General features: G+C 42.3%; 1 protein-coding gene across 1 annotated transcript in view; it reads right to left on the reverse strand.

Moving 5' to 3' along the window:
- LOC135540955 (synapsin-1-like) overlaps positions 1 to 15,793 on the reverse strand; it is a 33,486-nt gene extending 17,693 nt beyond the window's left edge. The window contains 8 exon segments of the mRNA XM_064967126.1: positions 67 to 141; positions 314 to 456; positions 577 to 639; positions 2,691 to 2,780; positions 2,934 to 3,090; positions 3,725 to 3,816; positions 6,165 to 6,222; positions 14,853 to 15,793. Of these exon segments, the coding sequence (XP_064823198.1) occupies positions 67 to 141; positions 314 to 456; positions 577 to 639; positions 2,691 to 2,780; positions 2,934 to 3,090; positions 3,725 to 3,816; positions 6,165 to 6,222; positions 14,853 to 15,178 (1,004 nt within the window). The 5' untranslated portion in view covers positions 15,179 to 15,793.
- Positions 15,794 to 22,466: the final 6,673 nt, after the last annotated feature.

The raw sequence follows: 22,466 nt of genomic DNA on the forward strand, positions 1-22,466 counted from the left end.
CTAGTAACTACTAAACACACGGCTGTCTGTCTGATGCACAAAAGCCCAGTCTGTGTTAACACTCACCTGTCTGACATGGCTATCTGTTCCAGCATAGCTGAACCAGTGTTGGTTTTCCAGTTCCCTGAAATGGATGTCCGCCTGATAAACAGACAAGATCTACCGTTTAGCATGTTCTCTTTTGATCATATTATTCACATCAATGTTGGGATATGCAGAATAAATTATCTGTAGCCTGTGCTGAATAGCTTGGGGATTTGTAGAATGGATTGACCTCAGTCACCTAAACAAGGAGCTTATTTTTTTCACTTACATGTAGGCCTTGTAATTGTCTCCAATCTTCTGGATGCGAACATCATACTTTGCATCGATGAAAGGTTCAGATGTGGCATAGGTCTTGGTCAGGGCAACAACACTGGCAATATCTTGGAAGTCATATTGATTGTCCACTTTCACCTGCAGGGTAAAGTCATGATTGAATAAGATTGTCAATAGTATTGATTTGTGAAGCATAAACACTAATCCAGGCCTACTTTGTATAATTTAAAATAAGTAACAAGAGCAGTCCAGTCCTACCTTCCCGAGCCCTGAGTGGGCGTGGCCCATTTTCACCACCACAGGGAAACCAGGAGTGGTAATCTGCAGCATAAGACAACACAACATCCCCATTGGAAAACGTTATACGACACAGGCTCCAGACATGCAGGTAGGTTTCTTTGACTAAAGAGAATGTATAGCACAGCATTTCTTAGTAAATTGCTAACTGAGTAAGCTGTAAACTCAAATTGAGCTGCTGTTATTTGCTAAATGTGCCAGGATGCAGTTAAATAACAAAGTATTATCACGTTTTAATGTGCATTCGGAAAGCATTAAGACCCCTTCCCTTTTTTCCACATTTTGTTACCTTACATCCTTATTCTAAAAATGATTAAATTACTTATTTTTCTCATCAATCTACACACAACACCCAATAATCACAAAATGAATGCAGTTTTTCACAAATTTTTGCAAATTATTACAAATAAAAAACAGAAATACCGTATTTACATAAGTATTCAGACCCTTTGCTATTATGAGACTCGAAATTGAGCTCAGTTGCATTCTGTTTCCATTGATCATCCTTGAGATGTTTCTACAACTTGATTGGAGTCCACCTGTGGTAAATTCAATTGATTGGGCATGATTTGGAAAGGCACACACCTGTCTGTATAAGGTCAAACAGTTGACAGTGCATGTCAGAGCAAAAACAAAGCCATGAGGTCATAGCTCTGAGACAGGATTTTGTCGAGGCACAGATCTGGGGAAGGGTACCAAAAAAATGTTTGCAGTAAAATGTTTGCAGTTCCCATTCTTAAATGGAAGAAATTAAGAACCACCATGACTCTTCCTAGAGCTGGCCGCCAGGACAAACTGAGCAAACGGGGGAGAAGGGCTTTGGTCAGGGAGGTGAATAAGAACCTGATGGTGACTCTAACGGAGCTCCAGAGTTCCTCTGTGGCGGGAGAACCGTCCAGAAGGACAACCATCTCTGCAGCACTCCACCAATCAGGCCTTTATGGTAGAGTGGCCAGACTGAAGCCACTCCTCAGTAAAAGGCACATGACAGCCCGCTTGGAGTACTCTCAGACCATGAGAAACATAATTCTCTGGTCTGATGAAACCAAGATTGAACTATTTGGCCCTGAATGCCAAGTGTCACGTCTGGAGGAAACCTGGCACCATCCCTAGGGTGAAGCATGGTGGTGGCAACATCATGCTGTGAGGATGTTTTTCAGCTACACGGACTAGGAGACTAGTCAGGATCGAGGGAAAGATGAACGGAGCAAAGTACAGCGAGATCCTTGATGAAACCTGCTCCAGAGTGCTCAGGACCTCAGACTGGGGGTAAACATTCACCTTCCAACAGGAGAACAACCTTAAGCACACAGCCAAGACAACACAGGAGTGGCTTCGGGACTAGTCTCTGAATGTTCTTGAGTGGCCCAGCCAGAACCCAGACATGAACCCGATCTAACATCTCTGGAGAGACCAGAAAATAGCTGTGCAGCGACGCTCCCCATCCAACCTGACAGCGCTTAAGAGGATCTTTCGAGAATGGGATAAACTCCCCAAATACAGGTGCGCCAAGCTTGTAGCGTCATACCCGAGGCTGTAATCGCTGCAAAAGGTGCTTCAACAAAGTACTGCGTAAAGGGTATGAATACCTATGTAAATGTATGAATATGTGTGAATATGCTGAGGGCATCATGAGCCCAAACAGCAGTAGTAAAACTTTCAGAGTAATGGAACAATTCATGTTGATCATTGAGGCGAGCTGCCCGAGAGCAGGCCAGCGACTGCAGGTGTGGAGGGGGGCAGCACTGTGGCAGCACAGACACTGATCTCATTGCAGCGCTACTGAGGGGATCCATAGGGCGCAGGAATAATCAAACCCACTCTGGCTCTACTGCGACCTGTACACATGAACCCTCAGTCTGATCAAAGACAATATTAAGATTGATTGTGATAGATCTGAGATGGATTATTGATGTGTGCTAGCTACTCCTTTATCATTTTCTTACTGGACACAGAAATGTGTTATTCAAACAGAAGGGCCACCTAATAGTCTTTGCTTAGGTCTGTTTAGTGTGAAAACATGGTCATGTCGTGGTGGGGGAGGAGTAGAGAGACGCAGATGGCAGAACACCCACCATTTCTCTGTGGTTGGGATAGTAAACCTGCTCGATCAGTGGGAATTCCTCTGGTCCAAGTTGCTTGTACAATCTCACCATATTAGCAAACTGAAACGAGACACGATAATACACAAGAGGTGACTTTTTCAGTTAAAGCAAAAGTCATGATCTGTCTAGCAGTCATGGCTGTTTACTTGAATTAGATTAGGCTCAGAAAGCAAATAACAAACAATTGAATCTGCTTTATATTGCCACGCTTACCACCCATGGTTTGTCACAGAAGTTGTAGACAGAGTGTAGAGAGTTTACACCCGCGAGACCAGCATACTGTAACCCAATCACTATGTGTCGGTGGTCTCCATTCTTGGCCATACTGAAGGCATGCTGCCTAACCAGCACAAAGTCTGGCCTGAAACACCTTGGAAATTTTTTAAATCACACATTACCAATACATTATATTCAAACAGACATGTCAACATTTTATTCTGGCTTTTGCACTTGAAAATTACAAGAAATCATGGATATCTTGTGACATAAGCAATCAGGACACACTTATGATATTGTCGCGCCCTGATCTGTTTCACCTGTTCCTATGATTGTCTCCACTCCCTCCAGGTGTCGCTTATTTTCTCCAGTGTATTTATCCCTGTGTTTCCTGTCTCTCTGTGCCAGTTTGTCTTATATGTTAGTCAAGTCAACCAGTGTGTTTTTCCCGTTCTCCTTTTGCTATTCTCTAGTTTATAGTCTTCCCGGTTTTGACCCCTGCCTGACTCTGGACTACTTTCCCACCTGCTTGATCATCCTGCCTGCCCTGACCTTGATTCTGTCTGCCCTTTGGTACCTTTTGGATTCTGAACTGGTTTTAACCCATGTGACTGTCCACGACCATTCTCTTGCCTTACCCTTTTGGATGAATAAATATTGTAAGATTCCAACAATCTTCCTCCTGTGTCTGCATCTGGGTCTAGCCTTGTGTCATGATAGATATTTGTGTCTGGTTATCTTAAACATCATGTAAAACACTGTATTTGAAGGATGTACAGTAGACTTACTTGGTGACCTTGGTTCCATTCCGGATTGCTTCGATATCAACACTATAGCCCCCTGTAGCATGCGCTATTAGGTTGATTTCAGAGAAGTCAGCCTGAGTGGACAACATCCATGTCAATCCCAGTCAAACCTCAATGTGATCATAACAGGGACATATTAAAGTTATAGTTCACTGCAAAAATCAACGTTTTCCAGGCATGATGAAATTAGATTTTTTTCCATTTCTTTGGAGTTGAGACAGGTGGTTCTATAAAATAGATTGTGTGGAACATTGATTCATCTTCACATTAGCCCACTTAAGAGATCAGATTTGTCTGACAGACTTTGATTTTGGAGTGAACGACTGTATTACTTCAATGGCTTTGTCCCCAGAAACTGAGGCAGAAGGTAGCCATTATCACCTCCACAGATAATGAGACATTCATTGCACAGGGCTCTTCCTGCTGAGACTCATGGGGTGCATAGTGGAAACACTCTAATGCAACATAAAAGGAGCGGACAGAAATAGGAGACATTGAAAATGCCGGTAGAGAAAATAATCCAGAAGCATTTTCATGTCTTCTTTTACAAAGCACAGAGGGTAGCATTAACTTCATTGTTCTATTAAGCCACCACCGGGTATAAATGTTTTGGGGTCCATGAGATCATCTTATTTTCCATGGATATTGTTAGCAGATTCAGAGTGACCTATTTCCTTAATATATTTGACAAATATGACAACATTATTATCACACTTGATAATTATCCAACTGTCAGTCCGCTTAACATAGTTCAACTATACAGTATGTGCATGTCTTGGGATTTCTTTAATTCATTGTTTATTGCATACTGTAAGTGCAGGTCTGCAGCACCCATGTACACTCCTAGATAAAAATGGTTTCAAACGGGTTCTTCATCTGTTCCCTTTGAAAAACCCTTTTTGCTTCCGGGTATAACTATTTTGGGTTCCATGTAGAACCCTCTGTGTAAAGGTTTTTTTATTTTTTATTTTATTTTTTTATTTCACCTTTATTTAACCAGGTAGGCTAGTTGAGAACAAGTTCTCATTTGCAACTGTGACCTGGCCAAGATAAAGCATAGCAGTGTGAACAGACAACACAGAGTTACACATTGAGTAAACAATAAACAAGTCAATAACACAGTAGAAAAAAGGGTCTATATACATTGTGTGCAAAAGGCATGAGGAGGTAGGCAAATAATTACAATTTTGCAGATTAACACTGGAGTGATAAATGATCAGATGGTCATGTACAGGTAGAGATATTGATGTGCAAAAGAGCAGAAAAGTAAATAAATAAAAACAGTATGGAGATGAGGTAGGTATAATTGGGTGGGCTATTTACCGATAAGACTATGTACAGCTGCAGCGATTGGTTAGCTGCTCAGATAGCAGATGTTTGAAGTTGGTGAGGGAGATAAAAGTCTCCAACTTCAGCGATTTCTGCAATTCGTTCCAGTCACAGGCAGCAGAAAACTGGAACGAAAGGCGGCCAAATGAGGTGTTGGCTTTAGGGATGATCAGTGAGATATACCTGCTGGAGCGCGTGCTACGGGTGGGTGTTGCCATCGTGACCAGGGAACTGAGATAAGGCAGAGCTTTACCTAGCATGGACTTGTAGATGACCTGGATCCAGTGGGTCTGGCGACGAATATGGAGCGAGGGCCAGCCGACTAGAGCATACAAGTCGCAGTGGTGGGTGGTATAAGGTGCTTTAGTGACAAAACGGATGGCACTGTGATAACCTGTGAACCAGGCAAGGCAGTCATCAGAGAAACCAAGGCTACTGAGTCTGCCGATAAGAATATGGTGATTGACAGAGTCGAAAGCCTTGGCAAGGTCGATGAAGACGGCTGCACAGTACTGTCTTTTATCGATGGCCGTTATGATATCGTTTAGTACCTTGAGCGTGGCTGAAGTGCACCCGTGACCGGCTCGGAACCCGATTGCACAGCGGAGAAGGTACGGTGTGATTCGAGATGGTCAGTGACCTGTTTGTTGACTTGGCTTTCGAAGACCTTAGATAGGCAGGGCAGGATGGATATAGGTCTGTAGCAGTTTGGGTCCAGGGTGTCTCCCCCTTTGAAGAGGGGGATGACTGCGGCAGCTTACCAATCCTTGGGGATCTCAGACGATATGAAAGAGAGGTTGAACAGGTTTACATGGAGCCCAAAAGAGTTCTATCTGGAACAAAAAATGATTTTTAAAAGGGTTCCCCTATGGCGACAGCTGAAGAAGCGTTTTATGTTCTAGATAGCACCTTTTTTTCTAAGAGTGTAGATGCAGGGGTTGTCTATCTGTGGGCTTCAAGCCCTGTACTCAATAAAATCTATCATGAGGTGACCTGTGAGTTTCATTTTGCTGTTCTATAACTTCAAATCTCCTCTCTCCATCTCTGATATAAAATAGACAATTAAAATAACAAAGGTGAACGAGCAACCCACCTGTTCCACCTTAATGTCGAATTCACCATGAACCTTTTTACCTTTGAAGACCTTTACCCTAGAGAAGAAAGGCAAGAGAAAATATTTGAATTGCATAAAAACTAGGACTACTTTGGAGAGTAGTTTTGTAATGCTATCTCACAAGCATACTCGATGTACAGTGCCTTCAGAAAGTATTCACACCCCTGTCGAATTCACCATGAACCTTTTTACCTTTGAAGACCTTTACCCTAGAGAAGAAAGGCAAGAGAAAATATTTGAATTGCATAAAAACTAGGACTACTTTGGAGAGTAGTTTTGTAATGCTATCTCACAAGCATACTCGATGTACAGTGCCTTCAGAAAGTATTCACACCCCTTGACCTTTTTTCACATTTTGTTGTGTTACAGCCTGTTTACAAATTAATACAAAAATGACAAGCTGAAATGTCTTGAGTCAATAAGTATTCAACCCAATTTTTATGGCAAGCCTAAATAAATTCTGGATAAAAAATGTGCTTAACAAGTCACATAATAAGTTGCATGGACTCCCTCTGTATGAAATAATAAAGTTTGACATTATTTTTTAATGACTACCTCTTCTCTGTACCCTACACATACAATTACAGTACGTTTGGAAAGTATTCAGACCCCTTGACTTTTTCCACATTTTGTTACATAACTGCCTTATTCTAAAATAGATCAAATAAAATATTTTCCTCATCAATCTACAACATTATCCCAAAATGACAAAGCGAAAACAGGTTTTTAGACATTTATGCAAATGTATTTAAAAACAATAGTGGCCTCCATTCTTAAATGGAAGAAGTTTTAGACCACCAAGACTCTTCCTTGAGCTGGTCGCCCGGCCAAACTGAACAATTGGAGGAGAAGGGCCTTGGTCAGGGTGGTGACCAAGACCCTGAGTCCTAGAGTTCCTATGTGGAGATGGGAGAAACTTCCAGAAGGACAACCATCTCTGCAGCACTCTACCAATCAGGCCTTTATGGTAGAGTGGCCAGACAGAAGCCACTCCTCAGTAAAAGGCACATGACAGCCCGCTTAGAGTTTGACAAAAGGCACCTAAAGGACTCTCAGACCATGAGAAACAAAATTCTCTGGCCTGATGAAACCAATATTGAACTCTGGCCTGAAAGCCAAGTGTCACGTCTGAAGGAAATCTGGCACCATCCCTACGGTGAAGCATGGTGGTGGCAGCATCATGCTGTGGGGATGCTTTTCAGCGGCAGGGACTGGGAGACTAGTCAGAATTGAGGAGTGCCCATCGGGTTCTTGGTAACCTCCCTGACCAAGGCCCTTCTCCTCCAATTGCTCAGTTTGGCCGGGCGACCAACTCTAGAAAGAGTCTTAATGGTTCAAAACTTCTTCCATTTAAGAATGATGGTGGTCACTGTGTTCTTTGGGACCTTCAACGCTGCATGAATTTTTTGGTACCCTTCACAAGATCTGTGACTCGACACAATCCTGTTTCGGAGCTCTATGGACAAGTCCTTCTAACTCATGGCTTGGTTTTTGCTCTGACATGCACTGCCAACTGTTGGAACTTACAGTGGGGCCAAAAAAAGTATTTAGTCAGCCACAAATTGTGCAAGTTCTCCAACTTAAAAAGATGAGAGAGGCCTGTAATTTTCATCATAGGTACACTTCAACTATGACAGACAAAATGAGAAAAGAAATCCAGAAAATCACATTGCATGATTTTTAATGAATTGATTTGCAAATTATGGTGGAAAATAAGTATTTGGTCACCTACAAACAAGCAAGATTTCTGGCTCTCACAGACCTGTAACTTCTTCTTTAAGAGGCTCCTCTGTCCTCCACTAGTTACCTGTATTAATGGCACCTGTTTGAACTTGTTATCAGTATAAAAGACACCTGTCCACAACCTCAAACAGTCACACTCCAAACTCCACTATGGCCAAGACCAAAGAGCTGTCAAAGGACACCAGAAACAAAATTGTAGACCTGCACCAGGCTGGGAAGACTGAATCTGCAATAGGTAAGCAGCTTGGTTTGAAGAAATCAACTGTGGGAGCAATAATTAGGAAATGGAAGACATACAAGAACACTGATAATCTCCCTCGATCTGGGGCTCCACGCAAGATCTCACCCCATGGGGTCAAAATGATCACAACAACAGTGAGCAAAAATCCCAGAACCACACTGGGGGACCTAGTGAATGACCTGCAGAGAGCTGGGACCAAAGTAACAAAGCCTACCATCAGTAACACACTACGCCGCCAGGGACTCAAATCCTGCAGTGCCAGATGTGTCCCCCTGCTTAAGCTAGTACATGTCCAGGCCCGTCTGAAGTTTGCTAGAGAGCATTTGGATGATCCAGAAGAAGATTGGGAGAATGTCATATGGTCAGATTAAACCAAAAGAGAACTTTTTGGTAAAAACTCAACTCGTCGTGTTTGGAGGACAAAGAATGCTGAGTTGCATCCAAAGAACAACATACCTACTGTGAAGCATGGGGGTGGAAACATCATGCTTTGGGGCTGTTTTTCTGCAAAGGGACCAGGACGACTGATCCGTGTAAAGGAAAGAATGAGTGGGGCCATGTATCGCGAGATTTTGAGTGAAAACCTCCTTCCATCAGCAAGGGTATTGAAGATGAAACGTGGCTGGGTCTTTCAGCATGACAATGATCCCAAACACACCGCCCGGGCAACGAAGGAGTGGCTTCGTAAGAAGCATTTCAAGGTCCTGGAGTGGCCTAGCCAGTCTCCAGATCTCAACCCCATAGAAAATCTTTGGAGGGAGTTGAACGTCCGTGTTGCCCAGCAACAGCACCAAAACATCACTGCTCTAGAGGAGACCTGCATGGAGGAATGGGCCAAAATTCCAGCAACAGTGTGTGAAAACCTTGTGAAGACTTACAGAAAACGTTTGACCTCTGTCATTGACACCAAAGGGTATAAAACAAAGTATTGAGATAAACTTTTGTTATTGACCAAATACTTATTTTCCACCAAATAAATTCATTAAAAATCCTACAATGTGATTTTCTGGATTTTTTATTTTGTCTGTCATAGTTGAAGTGATGATGAAAATTACAGGCCTCTCTCATCTTTTTAAGTGGGAGAACTTGCACAATTGGTGGCTGACGAAATACTTTTTTTGCCCCACTGTATATAGAGAGGTGTGCATCTTTTCAAATCATGTCCAATCAATTTAATTTACCACAGGTGGACTCCAATCAAGTTGTATAAACATCTCAAGGATGATCAATGAAAACAGGATTCACCTGAGCCCAATTTCGAGTCTCATCACAAATTGTCTGAATAATTATATACATAAGCTATTTTTATTTATTTTATTTCTAAATTTCTAAAAACCTGTTTTCGCTATGTCATTATGGATGTTGTGTATAGATTGATGAAGAAAAAAACTATTTAATACATTTTAGAATAAGGCTGTAATGTAACAAAATGTGGATAAAGTTAAGGGGTCTGAATACTTTCCAAAGGCACTGATACTGTAAGGTCCCTCAGTCAAGCGGTGAATTTCAAACATCAAATCAACCACAAAGACCAAGGTGGTTATCCAATGCCTCGCAAAGAAGGGCACCAATTGGTAGATGGGTAAAAAAGCAGACCTTAAATATCCCTTTGTACATGGTGAAGTTATTCATTACACTTTGGATGGGGTATCAATGCACCCTGTCAATACAAAGATACAGGCGTCCTTACTAACTCAATTTCTGGAGAGGAAGGAAACCGCTCAGGGACGTTGCAATGAGACCAATGGCGACTGTAAACAGTTACAGCGTTTAATGGCTGTGATAGGAAAAAACTGAGGATGGATCAACAACATTGTAGTTACTCTACAATTACTAACCTAAATGACAGAGTGAAAAGAAGGAAGTCTGTACAGAATAAAAATATTTGAAAACAAGCATCCTGTTGCAATAGGCACTGAAGTAAAACAGCAAAAAAAATGTCAAAGAAATTAACTTGAATTTTAAAAAATGTATATATATTTTCACCTTTATTTAACCAGGTAGGCAAATTGAGAACAAGCTCTCATGTACAACTGCGACCTGGCCAAGATAAAGCATAGCAGTGTGAACAGACAACAACACAGAGTTACACATGGAGTAAACAATAAACAAGTCAATAACACAGTATATATATTTGTTAAAGAGTCTATATACATTGTGTGCAAAAGGCATGAGGAGGTAGGTGAATAATTACAATTTAGCAGATTAACACTGGAGTGATAAATGATCAGATGGTCATGTGCAGGTAGAGATACTGGTGTGCAAAAGAGCAGAAAAGTAAATAAATAAAGACAGTATGGGGATGAGGTAGGTAAATTGGGTGGGCTATTTACCGATAAGACTATGTACAGCTGCAGCGATAGGTTAGCTGCTCAGATAGCAGATATTTAAAGTTGGTGAGGGAGATAAAAGTCTCCAACTTCCGCTATTTTTGCAATTCGTTCCAGTCACAGGCAGCAAAGAACTGGAAGGAAAGGCAGCCAAATGAGGTGTTGGCTTTAGGGATGATCAGTGAGATACAACTGCTGGAGCGGGTGCTACGGGTGGGTTTTGCCATCGTGACCAGTGAACTGAGATAAGGCGGAGCTTTACCTAGCATGGACTTGTAGATGACCTGGAGCCAGTGGGTCTGGCGACGAATATGTAGCGCGGACCAGCCGACTAGAGCATACAGGTCGCAGTGGTGGGTGGTATAAGGTGCTTTAGTAACAAAACGGATGGCACTGTGATAAAATGCATCCAGTTTGCTGAGTAGAGTGTTGGAAGCTATTTTGTAGATCACATCGCCGAAGTTGAGAATTGGTAGGAGAGTCAGTTTTACTAGGGTAAGTTTGGCGGCGTGAGTGAAGGAGGCTTTGTTGCGGAATAGAAAGCCAACTCTAGATTTGATTTTAGATTGGAGATGTTTGATATGAGTCTGGAAGGAGAGTTTACAGTCTAGCCAGACACCTAGGTACTTATAGATGTCCACATATTCTAGGTTGGAACCATCCAGGGTGGTGTTGCTAGTCAGGCGTGCGGGTGCAGGCAGTGAACGGTTGAAAAGCATGCATTTGGTTTTACTAGCGTATAAGAGCAGTTGGAGGCCACGGAAGGAGTGTTGTATGGCATTGAAGCTCGTTTGGAGGTTTGATAGCACAGTGTCCAAGGAAGGGAAGTATACATAATGGTGTTGTCTGCGTTGAGGTGGATCAGGGAATCGCCCACAGCAAGAGCAACATCATTGATATATACAGAGAAAAGAGTCAGCCCGAGAATTGAAACCTGTGGCACCCCCATAGAGACTGCCAGAGGACCGGACAACATGCCCTCCGATTTGACACACTGACCTCTGTCTGCAAAGTAGTTGGTGAACCAGGCAAGGCAGTCATTAGAAAAACCGAGGCTACTGAGTCTGCCAATAAGAATATGGTGATTGACAGAGTCGAAAGCCTTGGCCGGGTCGATAAAGACGGCTGCACAGTATTGTCTTTTATCGATGGCGGTTATGATATGGTTTAGTACCTTGAGCGTGGCTGAGGTGCACCCGTGACCGGCTCGGAAACAGATTGCACAGTGGAGAAGGTACGGTGGGATTCGAGATGGTCAGTGATCTGTTTGTTGACTAGGCTTTCGAAGACCTTAGATATGTAGGGCAGGATGGATGGTTCTCCATGGACTTTACAGTGTCCCATAACTTTTTGGAGTTAGAGCTACAGGATACAAATGTCTGCTTGAAAAAGCTGGCCTTTGCTTTCCTGACTGACTGCGTGTATTGGTTCCTGACTTCCCTGAACAGTTGCATATCACTATTCAATGCTATTGCAGTCCGCCACAGGATGTTTTTGTGTTGGTCGAGGGCAGTCAGGTCTGGAGTGAACCAAGGGCTATATCTGTTCTTAGTTCTGCATTTTTGGAACGGAGCATGCCTATCTAAGATGGTGAGGAAGTTGCTTTTAAAGAATGACCAGGCATCCTCAACTGACGGGATGAGGTCAATATCCTTCCAGGATACCCGAGCCAGGTCAATTAGAAAGGCCTGCTCGCAGAAGTGTTTTAGGGAGCGTTTGACAGTGATGAGGGGTGGTCGTTTGACTGCGGACCCGTAGCGGATACAGGCAATGAGGCAGTGATCGCTGAGATCCTGATTGAAGACAGCGGAGGTGTATTTGGAGGGCCAGTTGGTCAGGATAATGTCTATGAGGGTGCCCTTGTTTACAGATTTAGGGTTGCACCTGGTGGGTTCCTTGATGATTTGTGTGAAATTGAGGGCATCCTAGCTTAGATTGTAGGACTGCCTGGGTGTTAAGCATATCCCAGTTTAGTTCACCTAACAGAACACACTCTGATGCTAAATGGGGGGCAATCAATTCACAAATGGTGTGCAGGGCACAGCTGGGAGCTGAGGGGGGTTGGTAGCAGGTGGCAACAGTGAGAGACTTATTTCTGGAGAGAGTCATTTTTAAAATTAGTAGTTTGAACTGTTTGGGTATGGACCTGGAAAGTATGACATTACTTTGCAGGCTATCTCTGCAGTAGACTGCAACTCCGCCCCCTTTGGCAGTTCTATCTTGACAGAAAATGTTATAGTTGGGTATGGAAATCTCAGAATTTTTGGTGGCCTTCCTAAGCCAGGATTCAGACACGGCAAGGACATCAGGGTTGGCAGAGTGTGCTAAAGCAGTGTGTAAAACAAACTTAGGGAGGAGGCTTCTGATGTTGACATGCATGAAACCAAGGCTTTTTCGATCACAGAAGTCAACAAATGAGGGTGCCTGGGGACATGCAGGGCCTGGGTTTACCTCCACATCACCCGCGGAACAAAGGAGGAGTAGTATGAGGGTGCGGCTAAAGGCTATCAAAACTGGTCGCCGAGAGCGTTGGGGACAAAGAATAAAAGGAGCAGATTTCTGGGCATGGTAGAATATATTTAGGGCATAATGTGCAGACAGGGGTATGGTGCGGTGCAGATACAGCGGAGGTAAGTGGAGGTATTGTATCTCTGGACATGCTGGTTGTAATGGGTGAGGTCACCGCATGTGTGGGAGGTGGTACAAAGGAGGTATCAGAGGTATGAAGAGTACCTCTGATATAAAGTGTTCTGAATACCTCCGAATACAAAGTGTTCTAAGCACAGGCAGAATTCTAGAGGAGAACCTGGTTCAGTCTGCTTTCCAACAGACACTGGGAGACAAATTCACATTTCAGCAAGACAATAACCTAAAACACAAGAACAAATATACAATGGAGTTGCTTACCAAGATATATTGAATGTTCCGGAGTGGCCTAGTCATAGTTTTGACTTAAATCATCTTGAAAATCTATGGCAAGACTTGAAAATGACTGTCTAGAAATGATCAACAACCAACTGAACAGAGTTTGAATTTTTTTTAAAGAATAATGAACAAATATTGTACAATCCAGGTGTGCAAAACTCTTAGAGACTTACCCAGAAAAACTCACAGCTGTAATCGCCGCCAAAGATGATTCTAACATGTATTGAGTCAGGGGTGTGAATACTTATGTAAATGAGATATTTTTGTATTTCATTTTCAATATATTTGCTAAAATTTCTAATAACATGTTTTCACTTTGTCATTATGGTGTATTGTGTGTGGATGGGTGAAAATCTACTTTATTGATTTTGAATTCAGGCTGTAACACAACAAGAAGTAAAATAAGTCAAGGGGTATGAATACTGTCTGAAGTAACTGTAGGTATTCATGTATTATCAAATAAAACGGACCCAGTTTAACACACTGGAAAGGAACATGAACTATCATGGACCAAGAAATCATCATGGTATCTTACACTTTTGGCCTAAGGTAAATACTTAATCAGTGGGGCTCTCATATGGGCTGATAAGCAGACCAAAAAACATTACATTCGGAATGCGTCCTTATTTGGCCTGACAGAACCATTTAAATATGTAGCCTAGTCTAGTTTACCATGCCTGACACAAGTGAGGCTATCTGGAATGTGCTGGTGGTGCAAAAGTACAATTGCACCATTTGCATTGCCCAAGACATCACATTATTTCGGTGGCCTATGTAGGTGTGATAATAACTGTGGATAACATTGATCAACACTGATTGTCCAAAACATCAGGATCACCTGTTCTTTCCATGACATAGACTGACCAGGTGAATCAGGGGAATCCTGGTGAAGCTATGATCCCTTATTGATGTCACTCGTTAAATCCACTTCAATCAGTGTAGATGAAGGGGAGCAGACAGGTTAAAGAATGATTTTTAAGCCTTGAGATAGTTGCGACATGGATTGTGTATGTGTTCCATTCAAACGGTGAATGGGCAAGACAAAATATTTAAGTGCCTTTGAACGGGGTATGGTAGTAGGTGCCAGGCGCACCGGTTGAAGTGTGTCAAGAACTGTATGCCTGCTGGATTTTCACGCTAAACAGTTTCCCATATGTATCAAAAATGGCCACCACCCAAAGGACATCCACAACTGTGGGAAGCATTGGAGTCAACATCATTTTTTTCCTTGTGGGGACTGGCGAAATGTCCCCACTTGTCAGAATATTCCTTGTTTTACTATCCTTGTGAGGATATGTGTGCGTGTGTTATGACCATAGTAAAGATGAATTATATCCTAATGACGTTATGTTTCTTGGTAGCATACTGACACCCATTTGAGTCTCGACAGGGGCCATAACGTGTAACCTTACACAGTACTCTCCTTACCAGTCTGTTTGTTGGTCATCAATTACCAGGAGTATCTTGGCACCAGAGGCAACGCCTGCTTTGTCTGCTACCTCGGTGACTTTCTCAGCAACAGCAGCAGTGGTTTGTTTGACAGCTTTAGTAAAGGAAGATAAAAATCCAGCTCCGGCTCCGCTGCCAGTGCCCTCCGACTGCTGGTTGGTAGACAGACGCCTCTCCGGTGGTCCAGGCGACACTACTGCAGGGTCTTGCTGCGGCAGGTCAGGGCGTTGTAGATCAGTCATGTACCCATTGGGCAAATTGGACATAAAATTGCTGTCCGACAGCCGACGACGCAGGTAATTCATGCTGAAAATGTTTGGCTACGAAAAGGTGTATGGTGAATCCTCCTTTCTGATGCAAATGTTTGAATTAGCCTACCAATAGCCTATAACACTTTTGACATTTGAATCGAAGGATCAGTGGGAATGTATCAACCCTGAGTCGCAGAACAAAAAAACAAGTTACGTCGTTAAAATAGGTATCTCCATAAAATTATTTTATTTCAAAATCTATAGATGGATTGGCCTGTATCCCCTTCAAGGTTTAGACCTCTTCAATTGACTCGAAAAAGGATTATCGGTCACGATGATAAACACACAGTTAACACGAATGTCTAAGCTTCGCCGACCTCCAATTGTCCAAATTCGAGCCGTATCCAACAAAACATTAGTGACTGGCTGCGTAAAATAGATAACATGTGAGTCTGACATCCACGTCCACTGACCATACAAGTCGTGCTTCGGTCTCTTTTCTAGGGAACGGAGGTTCCGTGATTTACATTTGGGTTTCCAGAATTTGTCTTATTGCATCACCCCTATCCAATCTTTCGTTCGAGGTTCGGCGCAGTTTTTCCGTCTATCCTGCGTCACTCCCTTGCATCCCTTTGAGAGGAGAAAGGCAGGTTGGGATGAGGAGTGGTGCTGAGGAGATACGATTGAGGGGCGTTGCTCTCCTGTCGGGAGAATGACTGCGGGTACCCCCCCCCCCCATACAGGAAATGCGCCATATGTTGCCTATGCTCGTGATGAATTAAAAAAAGTTATTGAAGAAGTAATAGTCTAATAGCCATAGGTTTAGGCAGCTGTTCAGATTTTGATATTCAAGGATAGTAGTGGATTTTAGAGAATTGTGTGATACATTATCATAGGCTGCACATTTATAGACAAAGCAAAGAGTGATTGTTGTTGAGAGCTGGACTTTTCTTAGCAGCCTGGTCCCATAGACCAGACGTAACATAGTAAACGTAATTCCGGGACTACCAAATTAGTATGTCATGTTACTATTGGTAATGTTAATTAAGCCAGAAGGGTGGTTGGTCTGGGCGGATGGGTAGGCATATAACATGAATGTCTAGCAACCCGATTTAGAATTTCATCACAGACAACTTTAGCATTTTAGCTAATTAGCAACTTTTCAACTACTTACTACATTTTAGATACTTTTTGACTACTTAGCGTGTTAGCTAACCCTTCCCCTAAATCTAACCTTAACCCTTTCAGCTAACCCTTTCCCTAACCCTTTAACCTAACTCCTGAACTTAATCCTAACCCTAATCCCTAGCTGAGCTAACGTAAACCAGCTAGGTAACATAGCCACCTAGCTAGAATTCGTAACGTATCATGCATTTAGAAAATTAATAACATACAGCTGAAGTCAGAAGTTTAAATGTATTTGGCTAAGGTGTATGTAAACTCCGTTTTCACAATTCCTGACATTTAATCCTTTTAATCCTAGTAAAAATCCCTGTTTTAGGTCATTTAGGATCACCACTTTATTTTAAGAATGTGAAATGTCAGAATAATAGTAGAAAGGATGATTTATTTCAGATTTTATTTCTTTCATCACATTCCGAGTGGGTCAGAGGTTTACATACACTCAATTAGTATTTGGTAGCATTACCTTTAAATTGTTTAACTTGTTGTCAAACCTGTCGGGTAGCCATAAATTGGGTGAATTTTGGCCCATTCCTCCTGAAAGAGCTGGTGTAACTGAGTCAGGTTTGTAGGCCTCCTTGCTCGCACATGCCTTTTCAGTTCTGCCCACAAATTTTCTACAGGATTGAGGTCAGGGCTTTGTGATGGCCACTCCAATACCTTGACTTTGTTGTCCTTAAGCCATTTTGCCACAGCTTTGGAAGTATGCTTGGGTCATTGTCCATTTGGAAGACCCATTTGCGACCAAGCTTTAACTTCCTGACTGATGTCTTTAGATGTTGCTTCAATATATCCACATCATTTTCCTACCTCATGATGCCATCCTTTTTGTGAAGTGCACCAGGCCCTCCTGCAGCAAAGCACCCCCACAACATGATGCTGCCACCCCCGTGCTTCACGGTTGGAATGGTGTTCTTTGGCTTGCAAGCATCCCCCTTTTTCATCCAAACATAACAATGGTCATTATCGCCAAACAGTTCTATTTTAGTTTTATCAGATCAGAGGACATTTCTCCAAAAAGTACGATCTTTGTCCTCATGTGCAGTTGCAAAATGTAAACCGTAGTCTGGCTTTTTATGGCGGTTTTGGAGCAGTGGCTTCTTCCTTGCTGAGTGGCCTTTCAGGCTATGTCGATATAGGACTCGTTTTACTGTGGATATAGTTACTTTTGTACCTGTTTCCTCCAGCATCTTCACAAGGTCATTTTCTGTTGTTCTGGGATTGATTTGCACTTTTCGCACCAAAGTACGTTCATCTCTAGAAGACAGAACACATCTCCTTCCTGAGCGGTATGACGGCTGTGTGGTCCCATTGTGTTTATATTTGCGTACTATTGTTTGTACAGATGAACGTGGTACCTTCAGGCATTTGGAAATTGCTCCCAAGGATGAACCAGACTTGTGGAGGTCTACAATTGTTTTTCTGAGGTCTTGGCTGAGTTATTTTCATTTTCCCATGATGTCAAGCAAAGAGGCACTGAGTTTGAAGGTAGGCCTTGAAATGCATCCACAGGTACACCTCCAATTGACTCAAATTATGTCAATTAGCCTATCAGAAGCTTCTAAAGCCATGACATAATGTTATGGAATTTTCCAAGCTGTTTAAAGGCACAGTCAACTTAGTGTATGTAAACCTCTGACCCACTGGAATTGTGATACAATGAATTATAGGTGAAATAATCTGTCTATAAACAATTGTTGGAAAAATTACTTGTGTCATGCACAAACTAGATGTCCTAACCAAATTGCCAAAACTATAGTTTGTTAACAACAAGAAATTTGTGGAGTGGTTGAAAAAGTGGTTTTAATGACTCCAAGTGTATGTAAACTTCCGACAACAACTCTATTTTACGTTTTGCTAATTCATAAGATATAGTACAACTTGTAATTTGTTAAATATTGTACAAAATGGGTGATGGATAGTCACAAATGAATACGTACGATACAAAACGTAACATATCATATTAAATTGGTTGTCACAGATTTACATACAGAATAATACAAAATGCGCTGAGACCATGTTGCTCCGAGTTAAATTATTGCCAGAAAAGGACCGAGAGGCACCTTTTCATTATGATGTCAGTGGAAATACATTCCTAGCATCCCTTACAAAAATGTTCCATGGTTCTACAATGGTACTTTCACTTATGCCATGGTATAGTCTGAATCATGGAAATATACCATGGTTTTAGTCTTGAGGTATGATGTTACTGTCATATACCTAAATTACACCATGGTATTGCCTCGTTTTTACCATGGTATAGATGTGGATCACAAAAATACCATGGTTTTGACCTGTATTATACATTCTACTATGGTAACGCACAATTATCTATATTAATTGTGTGTTACCATAGTACAATGCCAGTATAATGTATTTCATAAATAAACCCCCGGTAGGTCAAAATAGGTTAGTTGGTATTATATTGATTAATTTATTTGTGGTTTCTGATAAAATCAGATGCAGGTTACAATTGAGGGTCCTAGTTAGTACCTAACATCAAAGTTAAAGGGAAATAGTTGCTGTGAAAAAGGGATAATACTTTCTGTATTAATAGTACCGTTTTTTGTTCATGTTTAGGTTCCCAGTTTTGACAACCTGAAATGTGGGGTAATGTGAGATATATGGTAGCCTAGTCTTTGGCATTTTGTAATCATTTATAGTATTTTTAGTAAAGGGGTGTTGTGCTTGTTTCGGCCCACAGAGGGAGTCGCTTGCTCTAGTGGTTGCTTCACACTCTATCAATCTACAGTGGCTCTCGCACTAGCCTGCCTAGTCAGTGAGACAGTTGAATGAGAGAGCCAAGCCAACTCAAAATTGAATAGAGAAGCGCCAAATGAGCAAAATATTTTAAACGTTATCATCACGGTGAGTGAGTTATAAAGCATAGGATATGAAACACCAAGTTAAACGGAGTGTAATTATATCATTGTTGTTATGTATTGATGACGTTTTGATAGTTTAATTAATTTATAAACGTCTGTTAGCATAGAAGCTAACATTGGCTAAAGTTAGCTCTAGTCAAGCTAGCTTGTCCTCATGGCGACATGACCAACGAATGTTCACACGGTGTAAACAAAGGGAAACATTGTAACTTGCTGTTTTGAGGGATATGTTGATAATTATATGATGAAAATGTATCTATGCGATATTCATACTTAAAAAAAATTGTAGTATGTTGGCTATTTAGAATAGTATAAGAGTGGCCAAGTCAGTCTAATGAGTGAGAGCCAGGTAAAAACTGCACTGAAGAGAAAAGCACCACATAAACAAACTATTTAAAATCTTCAAGGTTCCAGACCCCCCTCATTCTTCTCACCATACCCTATCCAGGTCCCAAGGTTTAAGAGTGTACACTACACTACTAGACCATGGACTTGGGGCTCCCGAGTGGCACAGGGGTCTAAAGCACTGCAGCTCAGTGCTTGGGTGGGTCACGACAGACCCTGGTTCAATTCCAGGCTGTATTACAACTGGCTGTGATTGGGAGTCCCATAGGATGGCACACAATTGGCCCAGCATCTTCCGGGTTAGGGTTTGGCGGGTGTAGGCCGTCATTGTGATTAAGAGTTTGTTCTTAACTGGCTTGCCTAGATAAATAAAGGTTCATTATAAATAAATGTGTATTGTGGGTTATCACTATGAGCTAAAGGGGTTTAAGAGGATAGGCCTACTCATTGCCATTGCAGAGCGAGTACCATAAATTACTATGCTTATGGTCAATTTACCCGAAAAACGGTGGGACACATTCATGATACATTGGAAACAACTACCATGCTTTCATGTTTAACTACATGCTGCTAGTACAAAACCAAACTATTTCTTTCATTTTACTACCATGGTTCATTTTTGTACCATGGTAGCTAGTACAAATGAAAAAAACATCATGTTTTTTGGTCACTACCATGGCAGGAAAACACCATGGTATTTGCACCAGTACCATGGCATTTTCCTGCCGTGGTAATTGTATAAACGAAATAAGATCACGCCAATTTTTTATTAGCTAATCAGCAGCCTTTTTTCGCAGGTCTTAACATATGACCTGATCAGACAGGGCCTCAGTCAGTCTGTAGTTTCCATTCTGATGACCAACCATTTTTTCCCCTCCTGCTTATTCTACCTCCTTAGAAAAAAATGCCTTTCTTTCTGATGTTAATTGTGTGTGCAGCTAAATGTAAGTGCCAAAATCCGGATGTCTTGTTGTTTGGAGCTAAATAGTGTCTGTTGTAAAATATGTACCATTTGTCTTAAACTTGCTAGCTAGCTAGTGTACACCCCGCTAGCGTTAGCATTAGCATTGCGGCAGGGTAGCCTAGTGGTTAGAGTGTTGGACTAGTAACCGGAAGGTTGCAAGTTCAAATCCCCAACGTACAAATCTGTCATTCTGCCCCTGAACAGGAAGATAACCCACTGTTCCTAGGCTGTCATTGAAAATAAGAATTTGTTCTTAACTGACTTGCTGAGTCAAATTAAATAAATTGTCATCCGGAATGCATGCTTATTCGTGATTAGCATTTGTTTGCATTTCTCTGTGGCGCAAATCTATTTTCTGTTGTAGATTGCTCATGCTTATTATCTTTTGTAACATATATATATTTCTACATTTCTCTATTTTTTTTATTTGTGCATCCAGCATGTGTTTGGGTCCACATAGCCTGTTTAGTTTGTTGACATTCAAATAGGCATATCAGAGAGAGTAGTGTTGTGTGAGTGTGGATCTTCATTAAACCCTTGAACTGGAACTACAGCTTCCTCATGTTCTGAACAGACACCCTGTGGTGGTTGCTACCGGCCTAAAATCCAGAACCTACATTTTTTTATCCCTTTTTATTGATCCTTCGATTTCATAAACAACCCATATGTTTCATGGTCCTTCGAGCCGGATGCAGTAAATGCCAGATCCTAAGGATGCCAGTCACCAGGGAGGATCCTCCACAAGTTGTGGTTCGTCCCCGCCGTCAGACTCGCCCCCCACATTGTCTGGTCGACTATGAGGTAAGGTACGAGTCAAGGCAGACAACACCACACACAACAACATGCCACTCCAACGAGGGACCACACGCAGAGGGCGCTGATTGAATTCCTCTCACAACAAGGTCAGCAGCAGCTACCCTCCTGTACGAGATGAGAGAGAAACCTGTTCTTCTTCCAGAACAGTCGTAATGTGCCTGAAGCTGATAGGAGAGGGAACTGAGAAATTGACACAGGAGATACTTTAGCTCTCACTATTGATACTGGAGCCCCGCTATTGTTATTTAGGGCTGCTCTTTCATTATTTGCTATTCTTATCCCTTACTTATTTGGGGGATTTTCTTTAAACTGCATTGTTGGTCAAGGACTTGTAAGTAAGCATATCACTGTATTTCACCTGTTGTATTCGGTGCATGTGACTGACAAGATTTAATTTGATTTGAGCTTTCGGAAGAGCTAAATTCATCTGCTTCAATGGGTCTACAACTGTTCAAGTCACTACCCAGGCTGACCCGCAACTGTAAGGATCGAGCCTCACCTGATCGCCGATGTCAGCCCTCACCTTACCGTTACGGTCAGCCTACACATGATTGCTGTTGTCAGGTCACACCTGACTGGCGCCGCAGCGACTACTCACTTGATCCTCACTGCCACGACTACTGACCTGACCGTTGTGGTTAGCCTACATCTGATCGCCGTCGTCAGCCAGCATCGGACTGTCGCTGCCGCGACTACTCACCTGGCCATTGTCGTCAGCCCTCACCTGACCATCACCGCTGCGAGTACTCGCTTGACCATCGCCGCCGAGCCTACTCACCTGATCGTCGTTGGCATTCACTTGTCCGCTACACAGACCTTCTCCACCCAGCCAAGAGCATTCCTACTGTGGACCAAGTCCTACCATCCCCAACTTCAACTGTGGCCCTTGACAATGTGCTGCCTGTAGATGCAACAGAGTCCTGTCAGTTTCAGATATTGGTGGACAACCTGAAGTTGTAAGAGGCTTTGCTAATTGCTGACTCCTACAGCAACAGCAGGTACCCATACAGTGACACCATGCAATCCCTCACAGAACTGTATGGCCAGCCCCAACAGCTTGCCCTCCAACACATTGCAGAATTAATGGATGGCCCCAACATCAAGAGTGGTGACACCAAGGCATTCCGAAGATTCGCTCTGAGAGTGTGTG

Source organism: Oncorhynchus masou, chromosome 1, assembly GCF_036934945.1.
Source record: "Oncorhynchus masou masou isolate Uvic2021 chromosome 1, UVic_Omas_1.1, whole genome shotgun sequence".
NCBI lineage: Eukaryota > Metazoa > Chordata > Actinopteri > Salmoniformes > Salmonidae > Oncorhynchus > Oncorhynchus masou.